At 45.6% G+C, this 18,674-nt stretch overlaps 1 protein-coding gene across 19 annotated transcripts in view; it reads right to left on the bottom strand.

The window, feature by feature from the left end:
* ULK4 (unc-51 like kinase 4) overlaps positions 1-18,674 on the bottom strand; it is a 677,547-nt gene that overhangs the window by 181,065 nt on the left and 477,808 nt on the right. For all 19 annotated transcript variants that reach the window (XR_013528778.1, XR_013528777.1, XR_008477287.2 and 16 more), the window contains one exon: positions 11,368-11,466. Coding sequence is in view for 14 of the 19 variants with exons in the window: in XM_078354734.1 (XP_078210860.1) it covers positions 11,368-11,466 (99 nt within the window). In the remaining 5 variants the exon portion in view is untranslated. Of the gene's footprint in view, positions 1-11,367; positions 11,467-18,674 lie in introns of those variants that run through there.

An 18,674-nucleotide genomic window follows, 5' to 3' on the forward strand; every position in this document is an offset into this window, starting at 1 on the left:
GCATTAGGGCTTCTACCACTAAGTATAATGCCAACCATAGATATGCTCTATCGGGTTTTATCAGAAACAAATGTTAGATGTTTACCAAGTACATTTCTGACTCCACTGAAACAATCATATGGTTTTCCTTTTCTAGCCTGCTAATGCAATATATTACTTGATTGATTTTTAGATGTTAAACCAGTCCTGCATTACTGAGATAAATCCCACTTGCTCATGATATATTTTTTCTTTTAATATATGGTTAGGTCTGGTTTGCTAAAATTTTGTTTAAAGTTTTTACATCTATCGTAAAGGATACTGGTGGTATTCTGGGAACACCTTTCTTTGGTTTCTAGTGTCAGGGTAATGCCAGCTTCTAGAGTGAGTCAGGACACAGAAGGTCAATTTTCTGGGAAAGATTCTGTAAATTTGGCATTTCTGAAATGTTTCACTGAATTTACCACTGAAGCTATCTGGGACTGGAGGTTTCTTTATGGAAACATTTTAAACTAAAAATTCAGTTTCTTTAATACATACAGGGTTATTTAGGTTACCTGTTTTTTTCCTTGAGTTTGATAGTTTGTGCTTTTCAAGAAAGTTCTCCATTTGATCTAAGTTCTTTCATTGATGGGCATGTTATTTATAATATTCCCTTATTCCCTTTAATATCTGTAGAATTTGTAGAGATGTCTCTCCATATTCTTCTCTCATTTCTGATATACGCAATTTGTATCTTCTCTTTCTTCCCTGATCAGTACGATAATTGGTTTATCAATTTTGTTGACCATCTCAAAGAACTGGGTTTTGATTTTACTTATGTTCTCTACTGTTTTCCTAGTTCCTTGTCTCTGATCTGATTTCTGTCATCTTTATTATTCCCTTTCTTCTACTTACATTGAGTTTAATTTGCTCTTCTTTCTCTAGTCTTCTAAGGTAGAAGGTAAAGTCATTGATTTGAGACCTTTTCCAAACTTTTCTAACAGAGGAGTTATGCGCTATAAATTTCCCTCCCCAAGTACTGGTTTAGAAGCATCCCACAAATTCTGATATGTAGTGCTTTTACCTTCATTAAATTTGAAATACTATTTAATTTTTTTGATTTTTAATTCGACCCATAATTTTTTTTTTTTTTTTTGAGGCGGAGTTTTGCTCTTTTTACCCAGGCTGGAGTGCAATGGCGCAATCTCGGCTCACTGCAACCTCTGCCTCCTGGGTTCAGGTAATTCTCCTGCCTCAGCCTCCTGAGTAGCTGGGATTACAGGCACATGCCATCATGCCCAGCTAATTTTTTTTTTTTTTTTGTATTTTTAGTAGAGATGGGGTTTCACCATGTTGATCAGGGTGGTCTTGATCTCTTGACCTCATGATCCACCCGCCTCGGCCTCCCAAAGTGCTGGGATTACAGGCTTGAGCCACCATGCCTGGCGCGACCCATAATTCTTTAGAAGTGTGTTAGTTTCAAATATTTGGGGATCTTCCAAGCATCTTTTTCAAATTGGCTTTTAATTCCATGATGGTGAGTTCTAATAATTATCATTCTATAATTTCTATATATTCTAAAATATATATTTGCATAATTATAAATGTATATATATACTTTCTATGACCTGAATAATCTTAAGTTTGAGGCTTGTTTCATGGCTCAGAATAAGGTAGATCTTGGTAAAATGTTCAGTGAACACTTCAGAGAATGTATTTGCTTCTTTTGTTAGGTGCTCTGTGAATGTGAATCGGGTCAAGCTAGGTGGTGGTGGTGCTCAAGTCTACCGTTTCCTTGCTGATTTTCTTTCAACTCTGTCAATTATTAAAAAACGTGCACTGAAATATTTGATTTAACCTGCATATCTGTCTTTTTCCCTTGTGCTTCTAACAACTGTTGTGCTTCACGTGGCTTGTGTGGCACTGTTAGGTCTACTTGATTGACAATCTTATCATTAGAACATGACCTTCTTTATCATGGGCAATAGTTTTGCTCTGAAATGGACTCTGTCTAATATTTTAAAATAGCCACTCTCCAGCTCTCTTTTGATTAATGTTACCATGGTGTAACTCCTTCCTTCTTTTACCTTTAACTTGTGTGTGTCTTTATAGCTAAGACACGCTTCTTGTAGGCAGTATATAGTCCGGTCTTGCTTTTTTATCCTCAAAATGGGGAAAAATGAAAAAAAAAAAGCCCCAAAGTGGACTGTTAGCTGATGGGAAAGGGCTATCACTGATTTATCAGCGGGAGGACATTAGGGAGCTAGGACAGGACGAAGTGGGTAGAAATTTAATATCATTGTTTATGCTAAGGAAAAACAGGTAACGTAAGATAAAAATGGAGACAAAATGTTTTGTGTTTATAAAGGTGATAAAATTTTAAAGTAGCTTAAAGAAACTCTGAAACATACAAATGATTTAAGGAAGACAACAGAAATCATGGGTTGTTCTACCACCCAGAGTAAACCACGGCAAGCATTTCAGTGTGTGTGTGTGTGTGTGTGTGTGTCCTGTATTAAACAGAAGAGTCCTCACTTTACATGGAAGTACGGGACCATTAAAGCCACCACGCGAACGGGAAACATGCAAAATAATCTTAATAATGAATGGAGAAATTAGGGTTGTTCCATGATCTTTAAAATTTTTTTTCAAAATATTGAAAACCTTATTATTTTTAGAGACAGAGTCTCCGTCACCCAGGCTGGAGTGAAGTCGTGTCACCATAGCTCACTGTTACCCTAAACTCCTGGGCTCAAGCGATCCTCCCACCTCAGCCTCCCAAAGCACTCAGATTACAAGCATGAGCCACTGCACCTGGTCCTTATTATTGATTATAAATGTGTCCTTATAAATGTGTAGGGGAATTAAAAAAACAGTAAAATATTTATGTAATACTCTGTAATTTGAAACATCAAGAACACTGAGAATTAAAGCATCTTATTTCTTTGTAATACACCAAGAGTAGTTTGAATAATGCTTTTCTTCTCATCATATAATTTATCATGCGGAGAAAGCACATGGTCCAAGACTCGGTGAACTGTCATCCTGCTTTCTAACTTGGGTCAACTCTCAACATTTTATCCTTTGCACATTGAGTGTCATGGATATTTCCCAGAGTTCCTTTCATGTGAAGTGTTTGGCTTGCGTCACTTCCTCTGGGACATCTTCATTCTTTTCATGAGGAATCATTCATTCATTCCTCCTTCCTTCAATCAGTCATTCAAGGAGGAATCATTCATTCATTCCTCCTTCCTTCAATCAGTCATTCAAGGAGGAATCATTCATTCATTCCTCCTTCCTTCAAAGAGGAATCATTCATTCATTCCTCCTTCCTTCAATCATTCATTCAGGGAGGAATCATTCATTCATTCCTCCTTCCTTCAATCAGTCATTCAAGGAGGAATCATTCATTCATTCCTCCTTCCTTCAGTCATTCAGGGAGGAATCATTCATTCATTCCTCCTTCCTTCAATCAGTCATTCAGGGAGGAATCATTCATTCATTCCTCCTTCCTTCAATCAGTCATTCAGGGAGGAGTCATTCATTCCTCCTTCCTTCAATCAGTCATTCAGGGAGGAATCATTCATTCATTCCTCCTTCTTTCAGTCATTCAAGGAGGAGTCATTCATTCATTCTTCCTTCCTTCAGTCATTCGAGGAGTCATTCATTCATTCCTCCTTCCTTCAGTCATTCAAGGAGGAGTCATTCATTCATTCCTCCTTCCTTCAGTCATTCAGGGAGGAGTCATTCATTCATTCTCACCACCTTTCTCTGACTACATATGCAGAGCTTCTCAAATGGTAACAGTGTCAATCATCCTGGAGTCAGCTATTTCTCCTGCAACTCCACTTACATTCCTTTCAAATTTCACTTCCCAAGGGATTTTTAATTTCTTTGCTGCGATCATCTTTGGACAACTCCTTCTTCCCATTATGAATTTTTGGACTGATATTAACATTGAACTGAAATTTGTTCATATCACAACCATGCGGCGTGTCTCTAGCACGTTAAGTGACATCCTAATACCTTATTGTTAGAAATTTTTTCTCACAAGATTAAATGTGCTTAAGAAACGTGGCATTTTGAGTATCACAGAATCTACCATAAGGATGGAATTTAATTAATTTCCAATTGCACATATAGATTATCAACCAAGTTTTCAGTACTAAAAATGGTGCTGTAAAGTACATCTGTTTAAACAAATAATCCTGTGCTTCTCTGATTAATTCCTTTGCATAAGTTTCTATAAGTGGAATGATTATATTAAAAGGTATAAATAATCTTAAGGCTTTTAATACAGATCAATTAACTATTTAATTTACCAACATATATTCCCACAGCCAGTTTCCAACTCTGAAGACTGGAAAAGTAAAAACTTGCATTTCATTTAATTTTACTCTATTACCAGTAAACTTATAGGTGTTTGGTGAAATTAACATTGGGCATTTGTACTTTTGCTGTTGTGAATTACCTGCTAATTTCCTTGATCACTTTTCTCTTGGGGGTATCTATTTCAAAACGATTTAAGTGACTTCTTTATACATATCACCTCCTTACAAACACTATGCCTCATAAATGAATTTGTTGTAAGTTGTGAAACTCCAAAAACTATCAGTTATTACCACTCTGCCCAGTTCTTACATAAGTGAGATGTATAAATGTAATGTTTACTAAAATTCTGATGTGTTTTTACTGGTTCTAATATCTAGCTTTTAGATTTGGTTATTAGAGTCTATTAAGATTCACTTTCCTCACTGATGCACATAAAAACTCACCCATTAATTATGCAAAAGCATTTTTGTCCTACATTTTGAAATCAAGGCAAGTATGTTGAGAAAGAAAAGAAAATACAGCTTTAAAAACCTTTTAGGGAGGGAAGCTCTGCTTTCGGCCTGACCCGGGTTTCACAGCTCCACATTCGGTTCTTTCTTCAAGCCCTCTACCTCCCATCTCTCGCTTAGCGGTCTGTCCCGTTGCCCCGGTGAAATGTATTCATATGAAAGCACTGCTTCCTGAAAGAGGGCTTGACAAGAAGACGGGGGAATGCCAGAGTGTGGTCATCACAGTGAGGGGGACTTTCCGGAGGAGCTGCTTTATGGCATGCCTCACATCCCACCACAGAAACCAACGTTTTCTACTCAACCTAGAGCAGGCAGCCTCAGCCAATAACAAAATGCCATTAAAAAAACATATGGCTACATGACAGCCACTCAAGACAATGGCATAAAACGTAACAGGAGAGAGCAGAGCTGCAGTTCCCGGGCCTCTCTTCCCTAAAGCGCCACAAACCTAAACACTGAATGTCTCGGCCCCGGGGACTTGCCTGTTAGAAAAGGGTACCGGTGCTGTGGGATCTATTTTGACTGCTCAGAGGCTTCTGTGCTCAGGAATGCTGCCGGGATCCCAGGGCTGCGTTTTTATGCATTGGAGTGGCTCTAAGTAAAGCAATTTTCCAGCAATACATGGGTGCCTGGTAAATGGTATCTGCCCTTTTGTATCCTTTCTTGACAATCAAAGACAGGGCTTGGGTTGTTTCAGAAATACAGGCTGCCCAGTGAATGTCAGGGCAAACCCCACGAAGAAGAGGGCAACCTAGAGAGAAGCCTAAAGGGTGCAGTTTTAGAGTGAGTGAGCCGGGCTGCTAAGCCATCCCACCACCACCTCCCACCAGAGGCCAGCGCAGCACAGCAGGAGGGCTGCGGGCCAATTCTCGGAGTAAGTTGTGCTTGGGTCCTTGTCCTTCCAGACTGACTCTATCCTCAGTTGCACTGGGGAGATATGTCACGTTCGTTAGCTCTTCCTTTCCTGCACAAATATAATTAAATCCCTTCTCTGCACCAGGCCCCAAAGTGAAGCAAACAGATGTGGCTCCTGCCTTCCTGGGGTTTACAGTTTAGTGGCAGGGACAGAGACATAAACAAGTGATTGCGGTACAAGGTCACAGGAAGTGTTAGAACTCGGAGGCAGGGGATGCTACGGAAGCCGGTGTCTGAGACACGCTAACCCCGTCTTTGGGCCTGTAAGCAGCTTCCTGAGTAAAAGAAGACACTGAAGCCAAGACCCGAAAGCCAAGGAAACGTCGGCAAAATGAAAGGAGAATGAGCTGAGGGAACCAAGACATGTTTAAAGAACGGAAAGAAGTTGGTACACAGAACAGAATATGACAAGGAAAACCGAGAGAAAGTGCTAGAAACGTAAGAAAGGCTCCAATTATCTATGATTTTGTAAACCTATTCAGAAGGTGGAGTTTATTAAATCGATGAATGACAGGATGAGTTTGTATTTTGGAAAGGGCACTCTGCCTGTACCATGGAGAAGACAGCAGAGGGAGCAAGGACAGGCAGAGAACCCAGGTGGAAGGCTCCTGCGGTCCTTCAAGGGCAGGAGGCCAGTGCTGGCCTTCATGACAGTGCTCATGGCAGGAAGGAGAAAACGGCAGGATGTGATGTGTGATGTGTTTGGGTGGGAGAACAGCCAGGGCTTGACGAGGCAGGGCAGGATGATGAGACAAAGACAGGAATGATCCCACATTCTGGGCTTAGGCAATTGAGTGGAAGTTCGTTTCCTGAAAGCACAAACGGAGCAACACTTTTACTATTCAATTTTTTTTTTTGAGATGGAGTCTTGCTCTGTCACCCAGGCTGGAGGGCAGTGGCACCATCTATCTAGGCTTAATTCAGCCTCCGCCTCCCAGTTTCAAGCAATTCTCCCGTGTCAGCCTCCCGAGTAGCTGGGATTACAGGCACGCACAACCCCCGGCTAATTTTTGTGATTTTATTAGAGAAAGGGCTTCACATTACTGGCCAGGCTGGTCTCAAACTCCTGACCTCAAGTGATCTGCCCACTTCAGCCTCCCAAAGTGCTGGGACTACAGTTGTAAACCACCAGGCTTGGCCCCAGATTCTATTAAAAAAATTTTTTTTTTTTTTTTTTTTTTAGAGACCAGGCCTCACTGTGTTGCTCAGGCTGGTCTTGAACTCTTGGGCTCAAGCGATCCTCCCGCGTTGGCTTCCAAAGTAGGAACACTTTTGAGGAGATGCTTATTATGAGTTTGTTTTAACCCTATTGAATCTGAGGTGCTTCTGGTGTATCCAGTGGAAATGTCCAGAAGGCAGACGGGCGGTGGCTCCTCAGAAAGACGCGTATCACCTTTAAATGGAGTACTGACTCCTTGGCAGAGCTGCTCAGTACAGAACGAACAACATCTCTTGGGCTTGACCTGTAAAAACGACCACCTCCCCTGGGCTCCATCACCATAAACCATCATCACCGTAAAGCATGACCTGCATTTCATGCCTCTGACAGTGAAGTCGGCAGGAAGGAGAAGAACAGACAAGTACAAGTCCACCACCATTTAAAAAGAAAAGTCTGCTCATGTGTTTTTGAAAGAAAGAAATGTATTAATAAAAATGGAAAACAGAAATGGACTTTTTCAACGCTGTGTTTTATGTTAATTTACCTATTTTTAAAACTGGCACAGTGATCTCAGAAACATGAATTGATAAGAATCGTTAGATGCTCAGGCGACAGCTGGGTCTCCCAGTTACCGAGCACGGTCATACTGGTGCAAGCCGGGGACCGGGTCCTACATGGACTGTCGGGAAACAGCTTTCAGTGGCCAAAAAAGGCACACACGATTCATGTGAGATAAACAGAATCATATAAATTACTCTAAATACTGGCATCTCTGATACATAATAAAGAATATTTTAAAAATACCACCCCCTATAAATTTGAAGATATCTATTTTAATTGAGGGACAGGGAGGCTGCAGCATAATTTCTTATCCTAGGTAACTATCAAGTTTAAAATCGCATCTAGAATATGTAGTTTGGCTTCTCATTTTCTTTTTTTCGGAAATAGAATGCTGTGGTCAAACAATCCCCTCTGCTTTATCTTTCCTTCAGGAGACACAGTGGACTTGTCAGCCACGTCTTATACTGTGGTTACCAACTGAGGGTTTGAAGTTCCCCTGAAATTGTGAACTGCATGAAGAACTTTGCATATAAGCAAGTCCAGGCAATTTTAAGGTAAGAGAGTCAAGAATAATCAGATTGTCAAAACAGACTTAAAATCTCTGTCTTACATAAACGTTTCACTATGGTTTCCCACAGTGTATATTATAAATATAGGGCACAAATTATAGGTTGACAGGTTTCATATTCGCTTAAGGGTAAGTAGGTTTACTTTCATAAGACCATATCTGGAAAAATCCTCAAAGGCTAACAAGTTCATTCTGTTGCCTTTAGGCCAAATGCTTCCAAAATCATCCACGTCAGATGAAAACTGAAAGTGTGTTTACTTTTCCCTACGGGAAAGCAATTCCAGCACCTCATTCTGTAACCTACCACATTTTTTAACAACCACTGTAAAATTCATCTTTGCTCTGTATGTGCTCTGCTTTAGGTCCTCAATAGCCTTATTGCTATTTTTCTTCACTTTATACACAGCTATAAATGTGTATTAATCTTTCCAAGAGAAGACATATGGCAATGTTCTTGTCACAGGCCATTTTTAAGCCCAATGGTTCCAATGATAAATGAGTATACACTGTACACAGTGAAGCCCACACACATCAGACACACATGCCAGAACCTAACTGTGATCAAGCTACATGTAACAGGAGTTCAGTGTCACAAAGAGCTGGGAGAAGCCTCTTGGAGGACAGTTTTATTCCGGGCAGTCACCTGGCCTGAACACTGCACAGCATCATCACTGGGCTGTAGGCTCTAAGCCAGACAGTGGAAGCCACAGCTCCAGCAGGATTCTGCAGAAACGCAGGAAGACCTCTGACCAGGAGGGAGGATTCAAGGAAACTGGACCCTGTGCTTTTACACATGTCAATATTCAAGGTAAGAAACCAGAAGACAATCTGGAAAAGGACAGGGAACAAGAGGGGGCCTCTGGGAGGGACTTGTAACACAAGGGAGGAAGCCTGAAGAAGACTCCAAGACCCGTCTTGTAAAGAATCCTCAGCTGAGCAGAGGTCCAGCACTGGAGGCGGGCTGGATGACAGAGACAAAAGGAGCGCCTTATGAGGGCAGTAGAGTCTATTCCGGCAGATCATAGCAAGCAGTGGATAAGGCTGAAAATCAGACATAATATGTGATCAAAGAGGAACTTTTAGAGAAATGACACTTGAGCATGCTAGGCGCCTTCCCGGGCATCGTCTCACTTAATCCTCAGGCTCACAGGCAGAGCGCCCAACCCAAGAGCACACAGCTAGGCGGCAGAGCCAGATGTTGGCTTTCTTTTTTTTTTTTTTTTTTTTAGACAGAGTTTCGCTCTTGTTATCCAGGCTGGAGTGCAATGGCGCGATCTCGGCTCACCACAACCTCCGCCTCCTGGGTTCAGGCAATTCTCCTGCCTCAGCCTCCTGAGTAGCTGGGATTACAGGCACACGCCACCATGCCCAGCTAATTTTTTGTATTTTTAGTAGAGACGGGGTTTCACCATGTTGACCAGGATGGTCTCGATCTCTTGACCTCGTGATCCACCCGCCTTGGCCTCCCAAACAGTTTTCTTTAAGATAACTCAATTTACTTTTACTTGTAATGTATTCATATTATGAAGAAAATTCATTAAAAAAAATAGACACAGATATTAGCAAAAAAGTACATGCAAAGATGCTTAATACTACTGGTCATTACAGAAATGCAACTGAAACCACAATAAGACACCACCATCACCTTTTAGGAGAGTAAAAGAAAGTTTTTTAATAATAATTTGTAACAAAACAAAACATTCCTCCTCTAGAGTGAGTGTGACACTAAGATTTCTCAGTAGGTGGTGCTAGAGGAACACAGCTGGGGTTGGACACGCCTGCTCCTTCTGGTGGGTGCCCTTGGTAGGTGCAGGTGTGATGACTTTGGTAATGAACTACCCTAACCATGTGCCCGGAATTCACAGCCCCACAGCAACCCTCAGCCTCATCCTGCTGCCCTTTCAACATGGATACTGTGCACTTGCACTCCAGCTCCCCTGGCTGACGGGTGTCCTGCAGAGGTAACCCCAACAAGCGTGCCAGGCTACCCACCCACAGTGGATACCCTGTGGTTGCTTCCTGCTTTCCCAAGGACTGTGGACCAGGTCTGCTCCTGGAAATGGGCAAAGTGCACTGTGTTGTGGGCTGTTGCTATGCCCCCAGTGAGGTCTAACTCACAGGCTCAGGGAGATGGTTGCCCTTTCAAGTTCATCCTTCCTTGAGTATTTTCCCTCAGCTTTAAGGTACCGTACAGAGAGTTTTAAAAATCTTAGTTACTTTTCTATAGTAGTAGCTTAATACTGTTCAATATTAAAATTATATTTTAATCACTGTGTGGTTTCTATTTCCTGATTGGACCTAGACTGATATAAGTACAATATCTTATTCTTTTTGCCGATAGGGAGTATTTGCTAATAGTTCATTTTTTACTGTTTTTATTTTTTCTTCTAATTTTATTGTAGTATTGTGGTTAAAAAATGTGGTCTATACAATTCCTCTTAACTGGAATTTACTGATCCTCTTTTCACGTAAAGCATGGTCAGCTATTTAAAGATGTGCTTCAGAACACTGAGATAGAGAGGGTTTGCCCTCGTCCGTGTCTGTGCTTCTGCCCTAGTCTGTGTCTGTGCTTCTGCCCTCGTCCGTGTCTGTGCTTCTGCCCTAGGTCCGTGTCTGTGCTTCTGCCCTAGGTCCGTGTCTGTGCTTCTGCCCTAGGTCCGTGTCTGTGCTTCTGCCCTAGGTCCGTGTCTGTGCTTCTGCCCTAGGTCCGTGTCTGTGCTTCTGCCCTAGGTCCGTGTCTGTGCTTCTGCCCTAGGTCCGTGTCTGTGCTTCTGCCCTAGGTCCGTGTCTGTGCTTCTGCCCTAGGTCCGTGTCTGTGCTTCTGCCCTAGGTCCGTGTCTGTGCTTCTGCCCTAGTCCGTGTCTGTGCTTCTGCCCTAGGTCCGTGTCTGTGCTTCTGCCCTAGTCCGTGTCTGTGCTTCTGCCCTAGGTCCGTGTCTGTGCTTCTGCCCTCGTCCGTGTCTGTGCTTCTGCCCTAGGTCCGTGCCTGTGCTTCCGCATTTCTGGACGGCCCTACATGCCAAGTGTAACTCTAAAAGATCTTTTTGAAAAGAAACTGATTCCCATAGTAATGTCTTCTTCCTTCTTGGAATTCATTTGTTGAATTTCTTCACTTCACATTCGTTAAGAAAGTAATTTGATTTGAGATTCTGCCTTACCTAAGTATCTATTTAAATGAATAAGCCACCTGGTTTTAAAACTGAGATTTACTTTTCCAGGCCAAATAATCTTCTGAAAGTTCTTTTGGCTCTAGTTTTGAAGGGAATGAAAGTAACACAGAAATTCAAGAGATCATGAAATTCAAATGAAATTACTTCGACTTCAGTAATGTTCCAAAAGACACGCACACAGGTGATATCTTACCAGCGGAATGAGCAGGCTGATGAGGTCTGTCAGAGGCTTGCTGAGCAGCAGCAGGTCTTCGGCAGCCTGAGTGTCCTTTCCCGAGCCAGACTTCCGGGCCTGGAACAGGGAGAAGAGAAATGAAAGAGGGTCTCGGTGGTGAGTCAGCTTGGCTGAAGGAGACAGGACCACTCGGTCTGGCAGACACAAGGGGCTGAGGAAGCATTCCACCCCGGTTCCCAAGGACAGGGTACGCGGTGGCCCCAGAACAGATACCATGCTTCGTTGTAACACAACACAGAGTGTAGATACTGCCACTGCCGCCAGCTCAGGCTACACAGGCTGGCCTGCACAGCACACAGATAAAGCATTACAAGGCTGCTGCGGGAGAAATGATGGTGAGGTCCCATACACTGCAGTAGGGAAGCACTTTATCTTTGAGAAGGAGTCTGGCTGTCACCCAGGCTGTAGTGCAGTGGCATGATCTTGGCTCACTGCAGCCTCCGCCTCCTAAGTTCAAGCGATTCTCCTGCCTCAGCCTCCCGCATAGCTAAGATTACAGGCGCCTGCCACCACACCTCGCTAGTTTTTGTATTTTTAGTCGAGATGAGGTTTCGCCACGTTGGCCAGGCTAGTCTCTAACTCCTGACCTCAGGCAATCCACCCACCTCAGCCTCCCCAAGTGCTGGGATTACAGATTCGAGCCACTATGCCGAGGCAGGAGCGCTTTATCTTAACAACCATCCAGAGACCAGGTGCTGAAGAAAACTGAACTTTAGAGAAGCTAGGTAGTTTGTGTAACATTTCACAGATAATGGGTGACAGTGACAAGGCCAGAGGACCAAAGCCAGGCTGCCTCCAAGTCACAAATGCTAATCTCCCCTGAGCACATTTATGCACATACAATATACACCAAGTACGTTCTGCTATGCTTTCCTTCTCTATATGCACACATATGCTCAAATAACATCCAGAATATTTGTCCAACATAGTACCGCATGAAAAGGCTTCAAATGTGGCTCTACATTCCTGCATCCCTGTAGACTTAAATGGCAGTTAAAGTTAATGAGTGGTTTTTACATTGTGTCTTCTCCCAGGGGTTTTATAGAATTGTCTAATTCTGAAGGAGACTTCTATCAGAGACAATTTTATACTGAAGAAAGGTACTGATTATTTCTTTGCATTTGCTATAACACGTACACATTCACATTCTTCCTCTCTGTTTCTACTTTTACTCAGAAGAAACAAAACCACTTTTCAATAATGACCTTTGCCAGAGCCAAGTGAGCAGGCTGCCCTGCACTGTCATTCACCCGGACTCCGGGCCCTTCTCACAAATGCCTAGCTTCCTTCTGCACTTCTGGCCCATGCACAGAATTTCAGTTGCCTCTTTTCTTTGGTTCAGAAGAACCTGACTGAAAATCGGATGCCTGTCTTTGAACACCCTGCACGTCTCAACAGGTGAGAACGAGGGTCATCACCAGCGTGGAGTTTCCCTGTCCTCTCACTTCCCTGACTGACTTCATTGGAGATGGAGAATTTCCTTTCAGTAAACAAATGTGCAGCCCTATCCCAGAGGCCTGAACCTTCCTGAACGCTGGCCGTTGATCCCTTGCCCTCTGAAGCATGATCTGACATGGAATATCAGCCCTTCCACATCACCACATTATCCCTCAGAGCAGACTGGTTTCCTCCCGGGAAAGGTAAGGCCATCCTGCAAATCGGCAATGGGGCAGCAGCGAGGGGCAGGATGCCTCCTTTCCAAACACACAGAAGCAAGCGAATGGGGCCACAGCACAGAAAATTGTGAGGCTTTTTCCATCAGGATGTCCCAGGGTCCTCCGGATCCTCCAAGACCTACAGGGTGGGTCACAGTCACCAAGAAACATCGACCCCACCCACCAGTATCCACGTGCCACCTCCTTACAATGTTGCCAAGAGTTCCAGAAGGAGGAGGAAGCTACTGCTGTGCACAAGCACAGGGACACCGGCCTGGATGCAGCAGTGAGCACTGACGCCCCCATAAAGGAGACTGTGTGCAGCACAGGGACACCGGCCTGGATGCAGCAGTGAGCACTGACACCCCCATAAAGGAGACTGTGTGCAGCACAGGGACACCGGCCTGGATGCAGCAGTGAGCACTGACACCCCCATAAAGGAGACTGTGTGCAGCACAGGGACACCGGCCTGGGTGCAGCAGTGAGCACTGACACCCCCATAAAGGAGACTCTGTGCAGCACAGGGACACCGGCCTGGATGCAGCAGTGAGCACTGACACCCCCATAAAGGAGACTGTGTGCAGCACAGGGACACCGGCCTGGGTGCAGCGGTGAGCACTGACACCCCCATAAAGGAGACTCCGTGCAGCACAGGGACACCGGCCTGGGTACAGCAGTGAGCACTGACACCCCCATAAAGGAGACTGTGTGCAGCACAGGGACACCGGCCTGGGTGCAGCGGTGAGCACTGACACCCCCATAAAGGAGACTGTGTGCAGCACAGGGACACCGGCCTGGGTACAGCGGTGAGCACTGACACCCCCATAAAGGAGACTGTGTGCAGCACAGGGACACCGGCCTGGGTACAGCGGTGAGCACTGACACCCCCATAAAGGAGACTCCGTGCAGCACAGGGACACCGGCCTGGGTACAGCAGTGAGCACTGACACCCCCATAAAGGAGACTGTGTGCAGCACAGGGACACCGGCCTGGATGCAGCGGTGAGCACTGACACCCCCATAAAGGAGACTCCGTGCAGCACAGGGACACCGGCCTGGATGCAGCAGTGAGCACTGACACCCCCATAAAGGAGACTGTGTGCAGCACAGGGACACCGGCCTGGGTGCAGCGGTGAGCACTGACACCCCCATAAAGGAGACTCCGTGCAGCACAGGGACACCGGCCTGGATGCAGCAGTGAGCACTGACACCCCCATAAAGGAGACTGTGTGCAGCACAGGGACACCGGCCTGGGTGCAGCGGTGAGCACTGACACCCCCATAAAGGAGACTGTGTGCAGCACAGGGACACCGGCCTGGGTGCAGCGGTGAGCACTGACACCCCCATAAAGGAGACTGTGTGCAGCACAGGGACACCGGCCTGGGTACAGCGGTGAGCACTGACACCCCCATAAAGGAGACTGTGTGCAGCACAGGGACACCGGCCTGGGTACAGCGGTGAGCACTGACACCCCCATAAAGGAGACTCCGTGCAGCACAGGGACACCGGCCTGGGTACAGCAGTGAGCACTGACACCCCCATAAAGGAGACTGTGTGCAGCACAGGGACACCGGCCTGGATGCAGCGGTGAGCACTGACACCCCCATAAAGGAGACTCCGTGCAGCACAGGGACACCGGCCTGGATGCAGCAGTGAGCACTGACACCCCCATAAAGGAGACTGTGTGCAGCACAGGGACACCGGCCTGGGTACAGCAGTGAGCACTGACACCCCCATAAAGGAGACTCTGTGCAGCACAGGGACACCGGCCTGGATGCAGCAGTGAGCGCTGACGCCCCCACAATCAAATGCAGATGCCCAGGCTGCCTCGCCTCTCTGCCTCTCTCCAATTCTCCAGCATCACAGTCCCTCGTGTCAGCTACTGACTCCTGGGCGTGCAGCCCTCTGTGGGCATCGTGCGTGGGGCCTGTGTCCCTGACGTGACGCCATGACTGTCTGCGCCATCCAGGTCCTCCGCCCTGGCCTCTGGTCCCACTGAGCCCTTTCCAGAGCGCACTCTCTTCTGTCACTGCTGTGTGAACTCACCCCACTCCCAGCAAGCCCTCAGCTGTTACAGCCCAGGTGAGAGGGTGCCAGCCTGGGCTAGGGTGGCAGCGGCAGGGTTGAGAGAAGCAACCTGATGGGTTTGATATTTCTAGTAAAATCTACATGATTTGTTGACAGATTAGATGTGGGACAGCAAAAAGAGGGAAATTTCAAGAATGCATCCCAGGTTTCTGGGTTGCATGGCAGGGTGAGCGGGGAAGGGCTTGCTGGCAGGGAAATGGATTTGGGAGGCAGATCTTGAGTTCAGCTTTGGTCTATGGGGCATTCTAGGGGTCACAGTGTGCAAGCTACTAGCTATACAAGTGTTCATTTCACTGAAGAACTTCAGGTAGAAATATATATTTAATAGCCTTAAGCATATATAACTAAAGAAGCTGGCATTCCTTTGGAACCTGTCATCCTTTTAGTTAAACCATGAGATTCTAGAGAGCAGAGACGGAATAATATCCATCTCTGCATTGCAAACACGCACCGTGATGGTGTTTGGGGGCACAGTGAGTGTTGAATGGATCCGAGCCACACCATTGATGGTGATGCTCCAGTGTGTCCTAAAACCCGCTGGGGGTATAAGACAGGAACTGGGCTGGGTGTGGTGGCTCATGCTTGTAATTCCAGCACTTTGGAAGGCCAAGGCAGGCCACCTGTCAACTTCTGAGACATATTTAACATTAAATGGCAATACAGCATTACCTAAAATGAGATTACAGAATACAGCTAACTTGTCAGTGTTTTTTTAAGAAAAAAAAAAAAAAAAAGGCCAGGTGTAATACCATTCTCTTACTTCTAACATTGCCACATGAATCTAGTGCACAGAAGTAGGCAATCAACAGAGGTCTGCTAAATAAACATAGAGATAAGGCATCTGTAAAGAACAAGAGACAGCTAATTTCTCAAGTAGTTCCAGTCTTATTTATTCGGAGATGGAGCCTCACTCTGTTGTCCAGGCCTGAGTGCAGTGGCACGATCTCAGCTCACTGCAACCTCTGCCTTCTGGGTTCAAGCAATTCTCCCGCCTCAGCCTCCTGAGTAGCTGGAATTACAGGTACCCTCCACCACACCTGGCTAATTTTTTGTACTTTTAGTAGAGACAGGGTTTTACCATGTTGGGCAGGCTGGTCTCAAATTCCAGACCTTGTGATCTGCCCGCCTTAGCCTCCCAAAGTGCTGGGATTACTGGTGTCAGCCACCACGCCAGGCCTTTATTTTTATTTTTTGAGATGGAGTCTCACTCTGGCACTCAGGCTGGAGTGTAGTGGCATGATCTTGGCTCACTGCAACCTCTGCCTCCCAGGTTCAAGTGATTCTCCTGCCTCAGACTCCCGAGGCTCCCAGCTGGTAGTACAGGCATGTACCACCACACCCGGCTAATTTATTATTATTATTATTATTTATTATTTTTAGTAGAGACAAGGTTTCACCATGTTGGCCGGGCTGATCTTGAACTCCTGACCTCACATGATCCGCCTGCCTGGGCCTCCCAAAGTGCTGCAATTGCAAACATGAGCCACCACGCCCAGCCCAGTTCCTGCCTTATGACTCCAGCAGGTCTTAGCACACACTGGAGAATAACTGTCAATGGTGTGGCTTGGAACAATTCAATCCAGCAGCCTCTGTGCTCCCCAGACACCATCACGCTACACGTTCGCAACACAAAGATGAATGATTCAGTTCCCACTCTCTAGGATCTCAGGGTTTAGCTGAAAGGACAACAAGCTCCATATAACCGTGCTACGGCAGAATATGAGAACTGCCACAGTAGAGGTGGAAATAAAGTTTGGGTGAAGGAGAGGATGATGTCACAGTTGACTTCACCATCTGGACGGTGGGTCCACTAGAAGTCATGGAGTGTGGGTATTTCACACGTGGCACAGTTCATGAGGAAAGGCACAGGCGTGCCAAGCACAGCATCCATTTACAAGATGGCAGTGCAACGGTCTGCTTGGGGTATGGGAGCACGGAGCTCAGGCAGATGAGCTGGGGAGGCACCCTGGGGCTGGACTGCACAAAGCCTCAAATGCCTTGGCAAGGAGTCAGAGTTACAGATAACGAGGTGCCACTCAAGTTTTTCAAAGGAAGGGAGAAACTATGAGGACGATGGGCTGTGACAGAGAAATCTCATCTGCTTTCAACAACCAGACAGAGGGTGGTTCATGGTGAAGGTCAACAAGGGGAAGGCCGTGAAGGAATCAAGTTGGATAATTGTAAGACATGCTAAAAATAGCCCCCCAAAATAGACAGCCTGTATGTGTGTGAGAGGAAGGAAGCCTCAGTAGTCTCATCACAGCCTTTCAACAACGCGGACACATCTGCAAACTGAGAGCAGCATAACGGCCCTACTATCGGGCGGCTGATGTAAGGAGCTTCCCCACGCCACCTCAGAAAGGATAAACAAGGTCCAGATGGGAAAGTCAGGTGACCTGAATTATAATAATAAAGATTTCTCTTCCCCAGAAAAGCCCTCTGTAATCTCAGTGCTGGGTTCAGTCCCCCGTCCCATTATCCGCTGAACAGCATCAAACACGTTTCAATTGCTGCGTTTTCACACAAGCAGTAAGATGAAGACCTGCTTCGTTATTTGTACATTGACAGTTTCCCTATTAAACTGCAAGAACCAACAGCCTTTCTCTCTTGATTCCTGCTGAAATTACAGGAGCCTATGGTAGGCTCCTCTGTGGAAAGTAACTCATGAGCCTGCTAGGAGTCCGTCAGTAAATATGAACGGACTGCTGCTCCAGGCACCAGAACACAGAAATGAGACATTCAGGACCCACAGGAGGCCCCTGTAACAAGAAAGGAAGCACCTTTCTTCTTGTTGCATTGATGATAAGAAAACACTTCTTGGCCACCTTCACTGGGCCAGGTATATGTACGCCACTTTATATTTATATATAATTACATATATTTTATTCTCCCATTGAAGTCTCCCAGCCACCCTGCAGAGCAGTGATCACACCTACTTTGCAGATGAGGAAACTGACACTCAGGTGCAGTGACCTGCCCAAGGTCATACAGGGTGGAGAGTGGTATAGAGGTGTGTCTGGGCTTTGAATCTAAAGCATTCCAGCCTGCATGGCCCACGTGTTCCCACCACACCAGTGAGTCTCAGGCACTTTGTCTCTGCCTCCATATCTTTCACACATAACATTCAGGGGTGAGCAGGGACCAGTTCTAAATCAAGGGAAGGAAGTGTGTAGGGAATGAACTTCTGATGGAGACTCATACATGCCTGCCTCCGCTCCCCGGGACACATGCTTGCATCGCACCACTCTCCTCCCTGGAAAAGTGCTTTATGAATCTAAGCATCATTATAATTTTAGACGCTGGCCTCTCTCAATTCTTCTGCTCAAAGAAGCTGCTATCAGACATAGATATAGGTTTTAAGTGCAGAAGAATCCCCAGTGTGAGAAGATGTCTATAAATGGAGGGGGTGAGTTAGAGTTTTGGGAAGTACTTATGGCTCCGTGTTTCACGGCAGGTATGTCTTTGATTCACGTTCCATTTCTTTTCCCAACTCCTTCACCTAATTCAGCCTCAAGGACTCCCC

Source organism: Callithrix jacchus, chromosome 17 (genome assembly GCF_049354715.1).
Source record: "Callithrix jacchus isolate 240 chromosome 17, calJac240_pri, whole genome shotgun sequence".
Classification (NCBI taxonomy): domain Eukaryota; kingdom Metazoa; phylum Chordata; class Mammalia; order Primates; family Cebidae; genus Callithrix; species Callithrix jacchus.